Below are 18,392 nucleotides of genomic sequence, written 5' to 3' on the forward strand. Positions count from 1 at the left end.
ACCACGAGCTTGCCAAGGGCTCGGGAGGCAGATAATCTGCAGCCACTTCCGAAGGCGCCGGTGACGGTAGGCGAGGTTCCAGAGTGTCGGATCAACCGGTGCCAGGTCCGTTCAATATTTCTCAGGCTCTGTAACGATTCAGCCGGTGCACCTGTCCTCGGGAGGAACCCAATCGAGGCCCAGACCCTGGAAAACCCTTCTCTCGGCTGTCAACATGTCCGGGGCCCGCCCGAGATCGCTGGTCTCTAGGTCGACCCAACTACCGTCGAGCCGGCTTCGAATCCCACTGCTGTCAAACTTGTAGCTCTTCTGCTTCTTGCAATACCGGCGCAGGTCTCGTTGAAAAGTCGTCTCTCCGCTCCAGCCCAGGACAGCGCATCCGACCGTCTTCCAAGGACTGATGATGATGTCTACCCGCCGGTGCGGCCTCTCTTGCGGTCCTTTCCCACTCGTACCCGGTTCCTGCCAAACCACGAGTGCTTTGTCGAGTGAATCGAAGCCGCTTCCCCTGAACTCGTTGCCCTTCCAGCTGACGGGCTGCTGACCCCGCTCGCTATTGTGTTTACTCAACACGAGGGTGTGCGTTATATGTCCAGTCTTTTCCAGGCTCATGACCAATTTGTCGACAAAGTTCAAAGTGGCAGACTCGTCCGGGTGACTTATCACCGCGTCGACGTCCCCACTACCTTGCTTGCCACGCCGGTAGCCGCCAACAATGACAAGCTGAAAGTCCGGGTGAAAACTGCGGGCGTGAGCCAGGATCGTGTCGGCGATGGACTCGACTTCAGTTCGAGGTATCTTAAGCTTGAACTCGTCGTAGTACTTGACGCCAATTTGCTGCACGCGACTTAGGCCTGCCCAGCCATGTTCGACAACGTCGTCCAAGTCTCGCCACCCTGTAAGTGCCGGTCAGCAGCATGTTCTGGCTCAAGAAGGCGGCAACACAAACCTCTGCCGTAGAAATCACGAGCCGTAGCATCACCAACCCCCCAGATATCGTAGAATACCTGTATAACGGCGAACTTGGGGTTCGCCTGGGCTTCATCCGCCTCGGGAAGCCTACCAGTTTCTTTCCACTCATGCCACAGCTCGGCGATCTTAGCGCCGCAGCCGGGTAGCCTCGCAACTTCTACATGGGACATTAAAATATGTCAGGCATTGATCCAAGTTCCTCTCGACAAATGTCTGCTCACCTTGCGGACTGGCTATCTCGTGAGGATATGCCGATATTGTAGCTATCGAGGTTGAGTACGCCCTCACTCCTATTTGGTCGCCTCCTAGTTTCCGGATGGTTCTGATCGTCTTAAGCCCATCAATGAATGCTGCATTTGGAGGATCAACGGGCGTAGACCTTTGGCAAGCATACGTCGTTCTGAGATACTGGGGAACAGGTGGCAACTTTAGTGTTGAGGCGTTCTCCGAAGTTGTCTGTCTGATCAACGAAGGCACTGACCGGTGCATCCCGGTGGGAGATTGCGCCTTCTTCTTCTGCGGTAAAAGACTGCCCTGTGTTTGAGACGCACTGTCGGCGGCAGCGCGGGACAATATGTCACTTCCCCTAATAGTGACAGGCGCGCGGTCTTCCTCCTTCTTGATGCCCGTGTAGAGAACATAGTCATGAAGCGGGAGAACCTTGTTCTGCGCAAACGAATCTTGGAGCCAGGCCAGCTTCACGACTTTGACAGTGTTCGTATTGCTGACGGCCTCCTCGGGAGCTGACGATATTCCGACGAGCTGCGACATGCCTGATCCGAACCTCTGTCCATCTTCCGTGTACACGGTAGAGTCGCTGTCACTTCCAGAAGATGTCCTCTTGCGCTTCCTAGGCGTGACGAGATGCGCATCTGCGATAGCTGCTACATCCACCGGATCTGTCAGTACCTTCATTCGCCTGAGTTCAAAAAGGGCTCTCTCTCGTTTGAAGATGTTCCCGACAATGATCTCGGCCTCGCTAATGTCATATGTCAGACTCGGGATTCTTCCTTCGAGCTCATGTAGCTGATCGGCCTCTAGGTGAGTGGGAAGGAGATAGATCGAGGGAAAATCGAGATCAGTCATAGCCCCTAGCCAGAGTTGGCGCGTGAGTTGCTGCAAAGAACGACTATGGTAATGCGAGATGGCCGGCCTTTTGTTCGGTCATGAGCGATATGAATGCATTATAAGTCGTCCGGTGGTTGTCATTCATGCGATGTGGATGCCGTTGGCAGAGTGTGAATGAGAGTACTTCCCCACTGTGCTTGACTGGTTCTCCTACTGAAACGGCTGGAGGGTCTTGCTCTGCACTTGCAATGCGACTGAAGCTTGTCGCGGGGTTGATGTGGAGGGAAGAGTAGGTGATTTTTTGGACGCTGCGCGCTGTCGGCGATTCGTTCAACTCAAGACGCTGACATCATCGTCCCTGTACCATATGATTTAGCAGGCATCACGTACTTCTGCAACCAAATCTCTCCTCAGATACGTTTCTGAATTAGTCTTTCTGGCCCAAGGAAGATTTCCTCGTTCGTGTTCCATTTGCCAGGCACTCTACGTATTTCCCGTTTGTGTATCCTATTCTTACAACAACGAGATGCTTCCGCGAGCCTGAGAGAAGACTACTTGAGATGCAAGGGGCGGCGGGCAATACCGCCAACCTTCATCAAATTCTCAGCTACTTCGTCGTCGTGCGGAGTATCTTCAGGCCATTTCTTCGCCAAGGCACTTTGATGCGTTGATGCCTTCCTCGTAACTCTAGACATCCTCAAACTCCATGTCTTCGTCACTCTCGCCGTCATCCCCATCCGCTGGCGCTTCCACCTTGACCTTCTTGACAGCTCTTCCTTCAGACTCTGGCGAGGGCTCAGCTTTGATAGCCGGCGCCGGGGTTGCGATGCTCGGTGTGACATCTTCGAAGGCGTCTTCATCCTCATCATCGTCGTCATCTTCCTCCTCCTCCATTGCTCGCGCTGCCTCAGCCTCTTGCTCGGCCTTGAGTCGGGCGAAGTAGTCATCCAGCTCTGCATGTTCCGGATTGTCTGCTGACTTTGACAAAGCCCCCTTGTCATCCACCTCCTCAACCTTGGTGGCGGGCATTGGGTTGGCCTCGGCAGAGAAGGACTCGCCCGTGACCGTACTGTTAGACATCCACGAAGGAAGTGCATTTTGCTGTGCGACCTTCTCCTTGCGGGCCTTCTCCGCTGCCTTCTCAGCCTCCGAAGGTCCGTCCGCCGTTGAGATGCTGACTGACATAGACTTGGGCCCAACATTATCGAGACCCTTGACTGATGTTGGCTGCAAGGATGAAACAGGGATGGTGGTTACGCTCTGGTAACTGGCGTCGCGGACAACTGGTAAGGCTTTACTGATCGCGATATCGAAGGTGTTATCTGGAACAATCATCTCGTCTATGCGCGGCAACAGTTCGGTGATGAACTTGAACTGGTTGTTTAGTCGTGTCGACTGCTCGTGGCCTGTGGAGTTGCGCTCGAGATCGTGCGTAAGCGGGCCATTGCATCGGTGACAGACAAAGCCGGTAGGGCCAACGTTGTCTAGCACCTCCATTTGCGTCCATTCTGATTTACACCGTCCGCAGAAGTATTCCTTGCGTTCGCTGGCCGGCACCGTGGTGCCTTGGATTTGCTTGTCGACTGTGTACACGCGCCATTTGATGGCGTCAATTGTTTGGCGGTAGTCAATATAGTAGTAGGTTCGGTTGACAGGACGTGGCTTCGCCTCGGGATTCTTGGGGTCTTCTCGATATTCTAGTCTCGTGTACCTAAGTAGTCGTCGTTGTCAGTCTCTGGAATCGCAGGAGGGAACTTAGGCGCAAGGCTTACACAGCTAGAAATCGGTCTTCTCTAAGCTTTCCACACGCCTTGTGGAGATCCTTTGTGTTCGTTGCCATCAGATACGCCAAGTCATCGTCTCGGAGGCTGTCGCAAGTTAGCAAATGTCGTGCTGTAAAGCAGGAGCGGCAGACGCACGCAGAGTGAATGATCAAGGCATCAATGATCAAAATGAAGCGCGTTTCGTAGAAGGCGCGCATAACAGACTTGACGAGAGTTTTTGCGAGATCCAAAGGTTGCGCCATATTGTCGACTGATTATCCAATCTCGCAGGGGGATATCGAGTGGTGATGCTTGCTTTGAGGTGTGGTGAGGCGAGAGAACGTTTGCTTGGCGAGCTTAGGAAGTGAAGTCCATGGCAGAGTGGGCTTTCAGCAGCAGCGGCTTGCACTTGCGCATGCGCTTGCCACCAGCAGAAGGAGGCCTGTCTTTACTGCGATTCGATCGAAGGCAGAAGTCTCGAAGTGGTCAGCCTAAGGACATTGTCTTGCGAGAAGCAGAAGTGGGATTGCGCCGTCTTTCACAAATGCGTAGTCGAATTGCACTTTGTCTCTTGAGAAAAAGGTCTAGGCAGCACGCAGATACTCTGGGGCGGGCCTAACCGCAGGTTGTAAGGCAAGCTACCTAGTTCTTGCCTACCCAGCTTCTTCTATCCGTAGCGTATGGAGTATTCGTAAGTACCTTACCCCGTACCTTGCAGGTCTTACAGGGATCCACTTTGCATAGCGCACTTTCGCGGAACAGTACCGCGGTGCCTCACAAAGTTAGTTACGGAGTACAAAATACGCAACAGCACTGCAAACGTAACATCTCGAGTCTGAAGTAGGATCTTCGTAGATTCGCTTCAAATAGCGATTCGCTCTCATATGATAGACGTGCCGTACCAGTCGACGATCGGGATGCCGTCTATCATTCACTCAGAAAAGCAGGCCATCTGGAAGGGATCACTCGGAACACGGCATTGCAGACCACTTGATTTCCAGCCAAATCAGCAGGCAGAATAGACGCTAGAATAAGAGAAACCATCCATTGACATGAAGTTCAACGTTCCACCGGCCGTGTGACAGTCCAAACTCCATTTACGGCCCTGCCGGTTCTCAGCGTGGCCGCGAAGCTACCCTTGAACCGCCTGAGCAAGCTGGGATTCGGGATATGAAGCAGCTGTAGAGAGCTGACTTACACTCTCCTCCCCCAAATCAAAATTACCGAAAAGCCCCAAGAACGCAGAGCTGGTATCGTAACTCGTTCCTCTACTACCCGCGCCGGGAGCCCCAGAGAACCCACATTGCATCGCCCAAATGTACTAGGTTCATCCTCTCCTTTGTATGTGCCTCCAAAAATCTCGCCGTCTCCTGCCTTACGCATACTTACGAAGCTATTTCCTAGTCAGTGATGAATTCGCAATTGCTTGTGATGGAGAACTTACATCGAGAGTCAGCGCTCTAGAACTATTGACTTCTTGATCGCGATAAACGCCGACCAAGCTCTCACTGTCTTGGAATAAACCGGTCTTGAGACTGATGACAATGAACTGCATGCCGGGTCCAGCATGCTCGCGGATGTACTTCTTGATCTTGTCGACATTGGCGTTGTCTAGCGCAGCGTCGACCTCATCTAATACGAAGAACGGACTTGGCTGGTAGCTGTGAATCGCAAACAACAGAGCGAGAGCAGCCATTGTCTTTTCACCTCCGGAGAGATGCTCCATGTCTCTGAATCGCTTCAGCGGCGGCATGGCGTGATACTTGATACCCGAAAGATAGGGCGTGTCTGTGTCTTCCTCAATATCGAGGTACGCTTGGCCACCAAGAGGGTACGCCTCTGATCGAGTCAGGTCCTTGTAAACGTGCGAGATTTGTTCTTGGATGTGCGTAAAGGCCTTGTTGAACAGCTCGTAGCGCTGAGCCTTGACGTGATTGAACGCATCGCGGGCCGCCTTAAGAGCCGCTCTGGAATCTTCGAATTCCTTCTCCGTGTTTTTCAGCCTCGACTCAACGCTCTCGAGCCTCTCAATCGCCCTCATGTTGGGGTTGAGCTTCTCGAGTTCTGAGGCCAGAGATGCAATCTTATCCTGCAACTTCTCCTCGACACTGGCATCATCAGACTGCATTGAGTGTCAGCAAATTTTCACTAGGCTTCGTTAGAAAGGCTTTGCTTACCGTCTTCATCTCCTCGTCTAGGGCATCGTAGTCGATCTCGATGCCATGGTTCTCGAGAGCAGCCGTCATCATGTCTTCGTCGTCCACCTCCTCATCGACGTCCATGGCATCGGCATCTTGCCGCAGCATATTGTCCTCATTTGGCAAGTTATCAAGCGAGCCCTCGAGTAAAGGCACCTGGATCTGGTCAAGTTTGCACCGCCTGAGCAAAGCAAACTTGCCCGCGCTGTTCTTCTGCACCACAGTCTCGAGAGCATTGATTTCTTTTTGCCTGGCGTCGATTTCCTTGCTTCGCTTGTGTACTTCAGCCTTGGCTTGGAAGACCTTTTGGCTCTTCTCTTCCAATTTGCCACGGTACTCCTCGAGCGTTTCGCTAAGCGCATCGAGCTCGTCAGAAATTTCGTGACTGGAATCCTCAATGTCTGACTTCTCCCGTTGATAACTCTGTAGGTCGCGCTCAGCCCCCTTAAGAGTTTCTTGCAGCTTCCTCAGACGTTTTTCCAGGTTGCTATGCATGTCACGTGCCAAAGTAAGTTGACTCTGGAACCTAGACTTTTGCACCTCGAACTTGGTCCGCTCTTCGTCGGCTTCCCGTTGCATATCGCGGTGTTCTGTCTCGTAAGCCCGGATGTCGCTGAAACCGAGCCTCCTGCAGAAATCCGAGAACACCTCATCCTCCACTTGTGCAATGGCATCCGAGAATTCTTTGACCGTTCGTTTTGTGGCCTCGAGTTCCGCCTTCTTCTCCTCGTACTTGGGGTCTAGCTCATCAAGCTGCCTCTCCTCGTTGTCCCTCTCTCTCTTCTTCGAGTTGTAGTTCTTTTCCAAGTGCGCCAGCTCAGCTTTGGCAGCCGCAAGACGGGGTTCGAGGCCGTGGATCTCAATCTGGAGAGACTCCTCGGCAGCGCTACGCCGACCAGACTTGGGAAGCTTCTCGATTTCCTCCTTGTATTTGGCTGCCATCTTCTTCAGAGGCTCCAAGTCAGTGTTCTCGAAACGCCTCTTTCCACCCTTGTCCTGAGGACCACGACCACCAGTCATCATACCCGTCTTGTGGATGACCAAGCCGTCCAGAGTGACCGTTTTGACAGGGATACGCTTCTCGTACGAGATGACCTTTGCGATCTTCTCATTATCACAGACCACAGAGCTGCCACAGGCGTATGCCATGGCACGTTCGTAGGCAGCATCAAAGTCGATGGTGTCAATAGTCAACCGGGCTCCCGAGATGCCCTTAATAGCCGAGTTCACCGCGTTGACCTTGATGTTGTCGAGAGGAATGAAGGTCATGGGCGGGAAGCGTTGGTCTTTCAGGTACTGGACACACTCGTGGCCAGTCTTCTCCGTGTCGACAATGACTGAATCGAAGTCGCGGCCCAGTGCAATACCAACAGCCTCATCGAATTTCTTCTGTTTGGGCTTGCAGAGATCACCGATCCTTCCCTTGACGCCAGGATAGAGTCGCTTCAGGTTGTTGACCATTTCTTTCATCCTGGCTTCCCTGTCATTCTGTCTGCGTCCATCATCAGCCTCCCGCAGTTGCTTGGCCACAGTCTCAAGTTTTTCCTCTAACTCCGTGCGTCTTTGGCTGGTTCTAACACGCTCAGACTGGATTTGATGGTACTGCTTCTTTTTCGTGTCGATTTCCTGAGACAGGGCCTTGATGTTCCCTTCGGTTGATGACTTGCGCTCACCGAGAGTCTCCAATTCACCCTCGTATTTCTCCAGGGCGGCCGAAAGGGTGTCAACCTTGCCCTTGAGGGTATTGACGGTGACCTCATCAGTCTTCTGTTGGCGGATCAAATTGTCGAGCTTGCCTTGGTTGCCAGCGACCTTTTGGACAACCTGTGAGCGAAGTGAGTTGTACTCTTTGCGGTCGTCGTCACTGAGCTCCTTGCCCAGCTTCTTCATTCGTTCTTTGAGCTGCTTCTCGAAATGTTGCTGGGCTTTCTCGGTTGTCTTGAGTCGGGCCTCGTCTTCCTTGATGACCTCGGCCTGCTTGTCGCGCTCTTTGCGCACCGGCTCCATTCGCGAGCGACCCTGTTCAATATTGCGGGTCTTTTCCTCAATCTTTGCGTCAATGGGGATGAGCCGGTGCTCCAATTCGTCAAACTCGCGCTTCTTGGCGTTGATGGCCTTTTCCACTCCATTGACATCTTTTGCCGCCGCTTGCTGCTCTCTCTGGGCGGCTTCGAGTTTCCGTCTGAAGGATTCGACGTTGCGCTGAAACTCCTGCAAGTTCTGTTGGTGGTCGTGAATTTGCTCAGTAGACTCATCCATGCCACGTTGAAAGTGATAGAGCTTCCACAGAGCATGTTTGACGATAGCTTCGTCTCTCTCGTCCGTCTTCTTCTGGAAGTTATCTGCCTCCTTCTTCTGTTCCTGATATTGCTTGATCTCGGAGTTGATGCCGCGTCTCCGGTGAAGCTGAAAGCTTTGGTTCTCAGCAGCTTGCTCAGCCTCAGTCTGCAATCGTTCGTATTCGGCCTTATACTCGAGACTTCCGGAGATTTGTTCGATCAGTCTCGTGAGGTCTTGCGGTGATTGCGCGGCAATAGCTTCAACATCTCCTTGGAAGACAAGGAAATTTCTGGCCTTAATCAGGATGTTCTCGGATTCGAGCGCTTCGTTGTACTGCTGGGCTGTGACAACACGATCGTTGATGCGGTACTCGCTAGATCCCTGATTCGTGATGGAGCGCTTCCACTTTTGCTCGTCACCGGCATCGTCTTCATATACAGCCATGACCCATGCAGTCTTTGGGTCGGTCCTGGAGGCTTTTTGCGACAACTCGTCTCCGTCGCCGTTCGAGTGACCATTACTGCCATTCGCTTCAGCAGAGCCGTCGTCGTTGATTTTCGAGGTTTTCAGCACGCGGCCACGGTAGACCAGGTCCTTCAAGTGGGCTGATCGAAGATGCGACGACTTGATACCAAGCACGAAGGATATCGCGTCCATGCTGTCGGAAGATGCACATTAATTGCAAGTCAAGGCAGGGTATGCAATCGGGAAGACTCACGAGTTTGACTTGCCGGATCCATTGGGCCCAATGATGGAAGTGAAGTAGGAATCACCGAACAAGAGGATATGATGGCCCTTGTAGGACTTGAAGTCTATGGGATGACATGGTCAGCGCGAGAGTGGCATAGGAATGATGCTGGACTTGGACATACTGAAAAGCTCTAGGCGAATGAGCTTTCCCATCTTGTCGATGGGTTGTCGCTAGGCACGCGACGAGGATTGATTATGGGTGTCTGGTTGTGGTGGGCTTAGGTCGCCTCGTCGCAAACGAAATGAGGCGCGCAAGACGAGGGCAAAGAAGGTCGAGGCGGATGCCCAAGGCCTGGAATGCGGTACTAGATTGGACGAGGTGTAGGCAGAGGCTACGTTATACAGCAGTAGTCAAGTCGAGTGTTGAGGGCCTCGAGCTGGCCTGGCGCATCGCGAAGAAGCACTCGGAAGGGATGGTATCTTGTCTGTCGACAGCGAGGTCGCGGTGGTTGAGTCTACTTGGATTTCCCCACGCGCGTCTGAGTGCTGCTGCACCTTGACGCGACAGGCAAATAATTACGGGCCACACACTTGAGGCTGCTACGCGCTGGTAGGAGCGCAAGCGTAGGTAGTGGCTCGACAGCTCACGTGATCCACCCGAGACTGTAACTGAGTGCTAAGCTACCAAGTGGGTGACAAAATCGATTTCCGCTCGACACTTGCGACAAGCAGTTCCACTACTATTATCATTAGCATTCATATTTATTAATTTAAGTATATTCCTCTATATATATACCTAAAAAGGACTTAAAAATAGAAAGGTAGAAGTTATGATATGAGTAGTGAAAGAGGTACTTATCAAGATGAAGAGCAGGAAATCGATTTTGTCCCCCACTTGGGCTACCTACCTTGAGTATCCGTGGGTGCCTCTCTCGGTAAGGTACCTTAGACGGAAGTGTAAGGATACCAGGTATCTACCTAGATAGCAATACCCAGGAGATGTCAGCTGCAGCTAAACCCCCACTGGGACTTTTCTGGTTTTAACCAACCAGAGAAGCAGCCAGCAGCACCTGCACATTTCACGGGCAGCCACTGAAGTACGGAGTATTGAGGACTGTCTGTCTTTCCCGTCTCAACTTGTCCTCAAATCCAAGTACCGTTGTGTTCAGTGCATACTGGCCTGGTCAAAGACACATATGAAGTACACTAAGTACCTAGGTAGGGACCTATAGATTTGCCTCCCTTCGGCAGTGTAACCTGACTTCTCGAGTTGTGGTTACGGCCATGAAAGCAACAGGAAATCTAACATAGAGATGAAAGCCAGGGACAGATCCTGCTTCAACGCGTGAAATTTTCCGGTACTAGACCGTCCCGTTTTTTGACACTGGAGAGCGCGATGCGGATCACCCGATAAGCTTTAGATGGCGGAGCTCTTATGCCCTGTGACGTATCACGGAGCGACCCCTGTTGGAAATGTTGGTCCAGCTCCCCGTCGCCAGGCAAGAAATACATCTGCAGCTGCAGCCAGTTAAAGTCTTGCGACATCAACAGTGGCGGTCAATCAGTCAACACGTGTAATTCATCGCCAGCATCCTCAACGTGTTCCAGACCTACCTTAATCTTTTCCACCATCCTCAACCCCCCTACCTCTTGTCATTTGTGTCCACCCCGCCCTCCCATCTCCGAGTCACGCTGCCAAACTACCGTGCAGCTTGTCACCATCGACCACCTAGTACCTACTAGTCGAAGCCAGCGCTACCTTATCCCGTGCCCTTGCTGCTGTCGAGATCTTTCTTCTACAAGACACCTTCCATCAACACCAAACCCGTTCCTGCATTTGCCTCGTCCAAGCTGTGTCTATCAGGCGCATTGTCGAAGCACCTGCTCCAAGCCTCGGGGATCTTGAAACTCATGGCCTGGCCTTGGTGAACTCCTCAAACAGGTGAGCTCTCCCTTCAACTCCTGTATCCCTCACATTTCGTTTCTGCAAACGCGCATTTCTCCATCATGGACCGACGAATTCACCCACAAAGACTAACGTGTGGCTCAACGTTACTTTAGACCACCGACAGAGAACTAAGACAATCAAGCCGAGACTTCATCCGGACCGTCTCAGGTCCTGTCAAAGATGGAAGAATCAAAACCAGTGGATGTACCTGGCGCCAAAGGCGAGGATGTCCAAACGGACAGCGAGGCTGCTTTCACTCCCGACCACACCGAGACACAATCCGCTCTCAGCGGTTCTCCTCCTGACCACGATGGTCTTCATACCCCGACCCTTGGTCCTGTGAACTCGGGGAGCCCCAAGCTTTCGAGACACGGGTCCTTCTCCGGCAGCAGTTCTTACCAAGAGGACTGGGACGTTTTCCCGCCCCTCGACCGCATCTCTGTACTCGATCTTCTCGATAACTTTGCTCTCCCACAGCAGCTGGAGAAGTTGCAAAAAGGCTTCTCAGCCCAGACGCAAAAGGTCCGCAAGTCCAGGGATGCATTCAAGAACAAGAGCCAGCATGCGCGTGAGCGCATGGTCGACGAGTGGCGGCGACGCGTCCCCACCGCCGACGAACAGTTGGAAAGATACAGGAAGCGGATGCGCACCAGCGTCGACAAGCTGGGAAAGCAATGGAACGACACTAGGGTGGTCACGATGCGCGAGAAGGTCTCATTCATCTTTGGCGTCATGAATATCTTCGTTAGCGGTCTTCTCATGGGCGGGTGGCCCGAGTACTTTCACTTGTGGTACACCGTCCAAGTGCTGTACTTCATGCCTATTCGATACTTCACCTACCATCGCCGAGGATACCACTACTTCCTCGCCGATCTCTGCTACTTCGTCAATCTGCTCCTTGTTCTCAGCATCTGGATCTTCCCTGGCTCGAGACGACTTTTCCTAGCCACCTACTGTCTCGCATTCGGCAATAACGCGGTAGCGATCATCATGTGGAGGAATTCGCTCGTCTTCCACAGTTTCGACAAGGTCACTTCATTATTCATACATATCATGCCTTGCGCAACGCTCCACTGCATAGTCCACCTGTGGCCAGCGGATCTCCAGGCCAGCCGTCTACCTGCCATCTGGGCTCTGAAGCACTCCCCTGCTGGCTCGAGTGGAGGTTATGGAAATATCGTCTCTATGCTTGCCTGGAGCTCTGTTCCCTACGCTATCTGGCAGCTTTCCTACTACTTCTTCATTACTGTTCGTCGGCGTGACAAGATTGCTGCCGGTCGGCCGACATCTTTCACTTGGCTGCGCAAGTCATACTCCAAGACCTGGATCGGCAAAGTCGTTCTCTCTTTGCCAGACGCCCTGCAAGAATCTGCCTTCATGCTGATCCAGTATTCGTACGCGGTACTCACCATGCTTCCCTGCCCCCTGTGGTTCATGAGTAGGTATGCCTCGGCGGCCTTCCTCTCCATCGTCTTTACCTGGAGCGTATACAATGGAGCAACCTACTACATCGACGTCTTTGGCACACGCTTCCAAAAGGAGCTCGAAGCACTGAGGGCCGAGGTCAAACAGTGGCAGAACACACCCGAAATGGGTGGCCAGTCGCCCCTGATGACGCCGAATCCCGAAGGGTCCGCGCCGAGCGAGCTGCACCTCACAAACAGCCAAGACGGAGCAAGTGGCAATCTCAACTCGGCTTACAAGCACGAGAACACGGTCATGGAAGAGAGCATAAAGGCCGGTGCGCAGTCCGATCGGATTCCGCTGCTGAGCGAAGAGCTCTCGGCCCAGGGGGTAGCCAGTGGGATTGATGGGGGTGCTAGAGATGTGGCCAAGGAGAGAAAGGCAGCGGGGGCATCTTGAGTTGTCATGTTGTGGAGGAAGCCGTCCTGAGAGCTGGGTGCTACTACCTATTATGACCCCCTTGAATTTTGGTTCTAAGCGCGAAACGATCATCATGTCACTACGAGGAGTACGTGGTCTGCCTGTTTTGTCTCATCAAATCGATATCCATTGAATATCCGTAAACTCTTTCTCGTCATGCTAATTGGTTTGACCCCGAACAGCGAGGCCGAGCTATGGTCTCTCCGTCTGTGTATGGACAAACCTCCCCCCACATCTCTAGCCGCGATCGTGATATTACATTCTCATGGGCCATGCACCTCGGAACTTATTGCCATGTCGAGAACATGAGATGAGCAAAATTTGCCTTGTCCATTTACGCTTGGCCGAGGAGGGGTTGCCCATATCACCCACCCCTCGACCAATACTGTGTGATAGATGCTATTTGAGCGCTTGAGCCTATGGATGGATAAAGATGACTTCAGCATCTCCTCTTCGTTGAGCAAAACCCCAACCTTCCACGTGTCCCATGTTCTCAAGCCGTTTGAGCTGAGCTGTGTTGTTCGTTTGGCCGTTTCCTCTCATGAACCACCCGCTGTAAAGCCAGATAATAAAAGGGCTTTGTTAAATCACATTCCCCCCAAAAACATGAAAACCTGAGAAACAACGATGTCCTGTAAGCCCCAACCCCCAATCTGAATGACGCCCATTCCATGCATATGATGCAACCGGTAACTGGGTATTTACGTTTCCTCTTGCCCATCAACATTTCCCAAGAAACAGAATTCGAGTGCTCGCTCCATATTCCCGCCTGCCACCAGTCCTGTCCGAAGCCGTTATTAACCTCCCCTCGAGCCAAATAGAAAGGGAGATGTTGGTATAATGTCGCATGCGGAGCCTGCTGCTCCAATTTTCTACCGGATGACGCCCCAGTCAGATAGTCGCCCGCCATCACTATCCTCTCTCGCCCCAGGTCGTCGTCCAAATGCGTTCCAGAATCGTAGAGTCTCATCTCCTGCGCCGGTCACAACGGTTCTGCCGTCCGGGCTCATAGCCAGGTAAAGCACACGATACGTGTGTCCAGTGAGACTGACCACCTGCGTCATGGAAGGGTATTTCCATACCACAATCTGGTTTTGACTATAACCGTGCGTCGAGACAATCTCATTGGAGTTCTTGGACCAGGCAATATTGCAGACCTGGCTGCCAGTATCGATCTCGTTGATGACAGATCCGCGGACTGTGTCGTGAAAGATGATGCGTCGATCAGCCGTACCTCCACCCGAAGCCAACAGTCCTCGTTGATGCGGTGACCATGCAATGGCCTTGACAGCTGCCGTGTGATCTGAAAACTTCCACAGGGGTGTCTCGGAAAGCTTATCCCACACCATGAGCTTGTTGTCATTGCCACCGCTGGCAAGCTGGCCGTCTTCGCAGTTCCACTTAAGACCGCAAACCTCCTGTTTATGGCCGACGAGCTTTCGGAGCCACTGGTCTGGGGCCCGTACGTCGCGGTGGTAGATCAGGCGATCGCGAGAGCCAGATGTTAGGATGTGAGTGTTCCAAGCCAGGGAGCCCACTCGTGCCGTGTGGCCTGTCATTGTTCGCAGTCGCCTTGTCTTTTCAGCATCCCAGATCTGGACGAGGCCCTTGCCGGTCCCGATAGCGATGTGAGTTCCTTTCTGAATCCATGACACGCTCGTTACTGTATCATCCTCGAGCGTACATAGCTTGTTGACGCGACTTGTCTGAGCATTCCACATGTAAACACTGGACCCGAGCCCGACCCCAAGCACATTGGCACTGCCCCAATCTACCAAGTTGAGGTAGAAATCATCTGCCAAATCAGGCGCATCGAGAACTTTGTAAGGCACTTTACTGACCGCCCTCGGTTGCCTCCGCGGGCTAAGCAGCATCTGTTGACTGTTGAAGCGAACTGGCGAAAGGCTATAGATCTCGGAACGAGTGTCGAGATTGGGACCATGCCGGCTCTGCGGTGTCCTTGACGGTGTTAGATGACCCGCATTGCTCAGGTTCCGCGGCGACATGTAGGAGAACAGATTCTTGTGGGGGGTCGATGGCGTTAGAGAGGATGGAAGAGAGTTGGTGGAAGCGTTGTTTGGCGGGGTGCGAGACCTCGTCGAATCTCGAATGTTGGCAGAGTGCGATGCAGTGGATGAAGTATGCTCAGGAGACATAGTAGGCGGTGTTGCCTGTGGTATTGAGCCTTCGAAGAGCTCTGCGCGGAGCAGCGTCGAAAATGTCCGGTTTGCTTCCTCAGCTAAGAACGGTCAGATTTGTCTTCTGCGGGTGGAGGGGCGTAGATGGCTCACTCTTTTGAAAGTGTAGCTCTCCGTGAGGAGTACGCTTCTTCTGTTTGGACGGTGTCGCTGGAGAGCCATCTTCGTGTAGCAAGTTGAAGCTGGCTTGGAGGTCCTGGCCAGTTCGTGTTGGAATAAATCTGGCACAAACGACTTAGCAAATAGTGCTTGAAATTGATCACGGTGATGTGCACCTACCTGTCGCCATTGATTCTCTGGCGCTTCCGATGTGGGCTAGCACCAGGTGTGCTTTCCCTCTGTGATCGGTGGTGCATCTCACGTAGCAAAGCACTGTCAACGGCGTCGGGGTCGAAAGCACTGGATCGAGCCGATTCACTAGGTCTTCTGCTGTGTTGAATCTTGCGCTGGCTCGTATTTTCCAAATATTGGCGGTTCTCGACTAGACCTCTGTCGGAAGGAGGGGGAGGTGTTGCGAAGCGAGTGGGTGTCGTGGTTGCTGAATTGCTTGCATCAGCTACTGGTCTTTTGATGGAACCAGAAGCGCCGAGGACAGCCGAAGAATCGGTCGGGAGAGTCATCTTGACTTTTTTGCAACAAGCAACGGAGATCGTCCGTGAGAGTTGCGCGAAGAGGCTGAAGTCTAGCGAAGGCGGCTGGGACGAGCGTCGTCGGGGGATGTGGCGGGGAATGATAAAGCACACCAAGCACCGACACCAGTGCGGGCCTCAGAGAGCGGTGGTCGTGTCGTAGCAGTCGGCAAACCAGGGCGACAAAAGCTATTCAAATAATGCGCTCGCGGCGTTTGGAGAATGAAGTCGTTGCTCGAATTGTCGGCGAGTCGTCTTGGTCGGTCGGCGCGGCATACGAATCACCACCTTATCCCTGACGGCGGTGTTCAAATCGTTGTCATTCGCATGCTTTTCCCTCAGGCGGTCGCAAGAACTTGGGCGCCGGCGACAAGATGCTGGGATTAATGGCGCAAAACGGGTCGGAAGAAATAATTAGTCGAGAGAGAGAAGAAAGAGGAGACAGCAAGATGGGCGTCAACGGGTGGTGAAAGGCTGTCGAACGTTGGATTGAGTGCAGATTCGAGATGTCTGAGGCCACGGGGTGCAGGCTGGAGTCGCAGGAAGCGGCAAGAGCCAGCAGCGGAGGAAGGCACGATGATGAGTGGTTGGGCGGGTAGGAAGGTGCAAGGTAAGGGAGGTACCAGGTGAGGTAGGTAGGTGCGGCAAGGTCAGTATGTACCTCAAGGCGACAAGCACCGCGGTGGTGAGGTGCAGCGGTTCTAATCGTGACGGGAAGGGGTCCAACAGCCAGTAAGGTGCAACCCGTCCCAATGCTGGTCACAGTGGAATATCACCCAACCTCACTCAGGCAAGCATGCCAGGGCACAACAGACTGTTGTCGGGGCGGGGGGAGGGGACTCTCACTAAGAGGATGGAAACCACGAAACTCAAGGGCGTCGAGGAGGTTGAACTGGGGGAGTCGCGGCAAAGGGAGAGACGCTAATCTTGTTAAGGCTCTAGCGTAGACGGCAGAGCAACAAGAACAACAGCGGTGGTCCCTTCGGCCGCTGTCTGGGTAAGGTACGCGGGCACGCATCACGCACTTCCATTCAGGTACTTTGACTATTATACAACTTAGGAACTGTTTGGTGGTTTCCAGAGGTACCTTGGTGATGCACTTTGGCCCTTGGACGCGACTGGCGAGGGAAGAGAAAGGGCGTCTGGCGTGACTGGCGTCAGTAGGTCCCGCACGGCAGGGTGGGGAGGGAGGGGGACAATAACATTGACCGACAACCCAAGGGGGAACCGGGACGGGCAGACGAGACTGGGGATGGCGAACAACAACAACAACAAACAGCCCGTCCCGTCGCCTGTCGTTCAAGGGTCAGCGCGACCGAATGTTAGAACTGAACACAGAGTTGATGTTTCTTTTCTCTCCTCTTGTAAAGCCCGTGCAAGCAACATGAGGTAGAACAAACAGTAGAGAAAACATATAGAGTACCTCGACTTTGGTTGTTGACTTTTGATTTTAAGTCCTTCGTCCAGGAAACTATATCAATAGTTGCTCCTGCCCTGGCTTGCTTGCTTGCACATTATAGTTCTATTACGTGTAGATCTCATAACAATACTTCGCCATCACAATATTATGTTGTTTCGACTCGTGCGTGTTTCTTGCCTCTCACTTGTCAAAGGCACCCTTCACTATCAGCCAAGGACTACCTGTCGCCTAGTTGACAGAAAGCCAGAATAAGATTGACAATAGTGTCAAGCTCGTCAATTGTGAGAAATTGCTTGGAAGTAAGCACGCAATCTACGGTTTCGAACTACCTACGGTATAAATCATCATTCGATGCGGTTTTAATTACGCTAGCCACGCTGAGTTATCGAGACCTGAGTACGGAGTACCTTAGGCTTTGGCAGGAGTGTTGATTGAGATTGGGAAACGTCCTCGCACCCACCCACAACCAGAGACAAAAGAAGCTATGCAAGGCACAGATGGGACGGTACGGGACGAGACAAGACCAAAATGGGATGGCAGTCGCGATGAAACGCCCCGTGTTGTCCACGTAAACCTGAGTTGGCGTCAATTTTTGGATGTTTGTGTGTATGGACAAAAGTATGTCTTCACGCTTTCCCCTCTTCCATCGCGCTTCCATACTATTACTTGGGATTCGGGATGAACAATGTCGCGTCGCCAGTCTCGTCAAAAGAAAAATAAAGGCCGCGTTGCATTCCAGCTAACACGATTTCCGCCTCCCTTGCGCAAAGAGGGGGGGCTGGGAGAATTGTTTTTGTTTGTGTGTTTTTTTTTTTCTTTCTGGTCAACCTAAGCTAAGTTTCAATGGTCCAAATTCGGGCCATTGGGCACCTGCCGCGCCTTGCCATTTAGCACCTTCGGGAATTCACAGCCAGTCGACACGTGCTGGGCGCTCTGGTTTTGGCCCCTTGAGTGGGGACCTACGGATACACCAGGCCAAAAACTAAGAAAACCAGCCTCCGCGATGTCGCAGAAGCCAACCGATGGAATTTCGTAAACAATAGTGGTAGCCGTCAACTGTTCATCCTCCAAAAGCCCACAGCAGGATTATCGTCGGCCGTGTCTTGCTAACATGATGAGGAACTAAGTGTAGGATTCAGGAGACTTATTCTCCATGCTGGTTGATTCTAGTTTCGGGCATGGAGCTTAAACGCTCGAGCTAAGGTCCCTTGCCTTACGTCATTTAATGCTGAACAAACGGACGAAGATAAACAATGGTGGGCAGCGATAGCTACGCGATGCGACGCGTTTCTTCGCGTAAAGCACTCTCGCGCTTCCAAAAAGGGGTTACAAATCCTGTTGC

The 18,392-nt window shown here is 52.7% G+C and overlaps 5 protein-coding genes across 5 annotated transcripts; 1 reads left to right on the plus strand and 4 right to left on the minus strand.

Moving 5' to 3' along the window:
• Positions 1-138: 138 nt before the first annotated feature.
• On the minus strand, positions 139-2,058 carry HER10_EVM0009738 (uncharacterized protein; the record flags this gene model as incomplete). The annotated part of the gene is made up of 3 exons (XM_035479214.1): positions 139-896; positions 950-1,129; positions 1,194-2,058. 3 exons carry the CDS (start codon positions 2,056-2,058, stop codon positions 139-141), a joined length of 1,803 nt encoding a protein of 600 aa, XP_035338773.1.
• A 603-nt stretch (positions 2,059-2,661) lies between these two features.
• Positions 2,662-4,406, minus strand: HER10_EVM0006147 (TFIIE alpha subunit). The gene is made up of 3 exons (XM_035475740.1): positions 3,960-4,406; positions 3,813-3,908; positions 2,662-3,751 (listed from the first exon to the last, which is right to left on the minus strand). Exons 1-3 carry the CDS (start codon positions 4,064-4,066, stop codon positions 2,728-2,730), a joined length of 1,227 nt encoding a protein of 408 aa, XP_035338413.1. The 5' UTR covers positions 4,067-4,406; the 3' UTR covers positions 2,662-2,727.
• A 378-nt stretch (positions 4,407-4,784) lies between these two features.
• Positions 4,785-9,620, minus strand: HER10_EVM0005549 (RecF/RecN/SMC N terminal domain-containing protein). Its single transcript, XM_035475162.1, has 5 exons — positions 9,154-9,620; positions 9,000-9,093; positions 5,981-8,939; positions 5,248-5,925; positions 4,785-5,196 (listed from the first exon to the last, which is right to left on the minus strand). Exons 1-5 carry the CDS (start codon positions 9,182-9,184, stop codon positions 5,179-5,181), a joined length of 3,780 nt encoding a protein of 1,259 aa, XP_035338358.1. The 5' UTR covers positions 9,185-9,620; the 3' UTR covers positions 4,785-5,178.
• An 873-nt stretch (positions 9,621-10,493) lies between these two features.
• Positions 10,494-12,873, plus strand: HER10_EVM0008819 (F-box protein). The gene has a single exon (XM_035478328.1). It carries the CDS (start codon positions 11,100-11,102, stop codon positions 12,780-12,782), a length of 1,683 nt encoding a protein of 560 aa, XP_035338689.1. The 5' UTR covers positions 10,494-11,099; the 3' UTR covers positions 12,783-12,873.
• A 302-nt stretch (positions 12,874-13,175) lies between these two features.
• On the minus strand, positions 13,176-16,456 carry HER10_EVM0008262 (WD repeat domain-containing protein). The gene is made up of 3 exons (XM_035477790.1): positions 15,281-16,456; positions 15,095-15,222; positions 13,176-15,042 (listed from the first exon to the last, which is right to left on the minus strand). The coding sequence occupies exons 1-3, from the start codon at positions 15,619-15,621 to the stop codon at positions 13,676-13,678; spliced, it is 1,836 nt and encodes a 611-aa protein (XP_035338636.1). The 5' UTR covers positions 15,622-16,456; the 3' UTR covers positions 13,176-13,675.
• Between the last annotated feature and the right edge of the window lie 1,936 nt (positions 16,457-18,392).

The sequence above is a fragment of the Colletotrichum scovillei genome (assembly GCF_011075155.1).
Source record: "Colletotrichum scovillei strain TJNH1 chromosome Unknown Contig00001, whole genome shotgun sequence".
NCBI classification, from domain to species: domain Eukaryota; kingdom Fungi; phylum Ascomycota; class Sordariomycetes; order Glomerellales; family Glomerellaceae; genus Colletotrichum; species Colletotrichum scovillei.

What these genes read in the sequence shown, in the direction of transcription:
- HER10_EVM0005549 (XM_035475162.1), bottom strand. Translation starts at nt 9,184, where the DNA reads ATGGGAAAGCTCATTCGCCTAGAGCTTTTCA. An exon ending in CATTCGCCTAGAGCTTTTCA is followed by an intron (nt 9,094 to 9,153) that starts GTATGTCCAAGT and finishes GTCATCCCATAG; the next exon opens with ACTTCAAGTCCTACAAGGGC. An exon ending in TAGACGAGGAGATGAAGACG is followed by an intron (nt 5,926 to 5,980) that starts GTAAGCAAAGCC and finishes CACTCAATGCAG; the next exon opens with TCTGATGATGCCAGTGTCGA.
- HER10_EVM0006147 (XM_035475740.1), bottom strand. Translation starts at nt 4,066, where the DNA reads ATGGCGCAACCTTTGGATCTCGCAAAAACTCTCGTCAAGTCTGTTATG. An exon ending in GCCTTGATCATTCACTCTGC is followed by an intron (nt 3,909 to 3,959) that starts GTGCGTCTGCCG and finishes AACTTGCGACAG; the next exon opens with CCTCCGAGACGATGACTTGG. An exon ending in GAAGACCGATTTCTAGCTGT is followed by an intron (nt 3,752 to 3,812) that starts GTAAGCCTTGCG and finishes ACGACTACTTAG; the next exon opens with GTACACGAGACTAGAATATC.
- HER10_EVM0008819 (XM_035478328.1), top strand. Translation starts at nt 11,100, where the DNA reads ATGGAAGAATCAAAACCAGTGGATGTACCTGGCGCCAAAGGCGAGGAT.
- HER10_EVM0008262 (XM_035477790.1), bottom strand. Translation starts at nt 15,621, where the DNA reads ATGACTCTCCCGACCGATTCTTCGGCTGTCCTCGGCGCTTCTGGTTCC. An exon ending in CAGAGAATCAATGGCGACAG is followed by an intron (nt 15,223 to 15,280) that starts GTAGGTGCACAT and finishes CGTTTGTGCCAG; the next exon opens with ATTTATTCCAACACGAACTG. An exon ending in AGAGCTACACTTTCAAAAGA is followed by an intron (nt 15,043 to 15,094) that starts GTGAGCCATCTA and finishes GACCGTTCTTAG; the next exon opens with CTGAGGAAGCAAACCGGACA.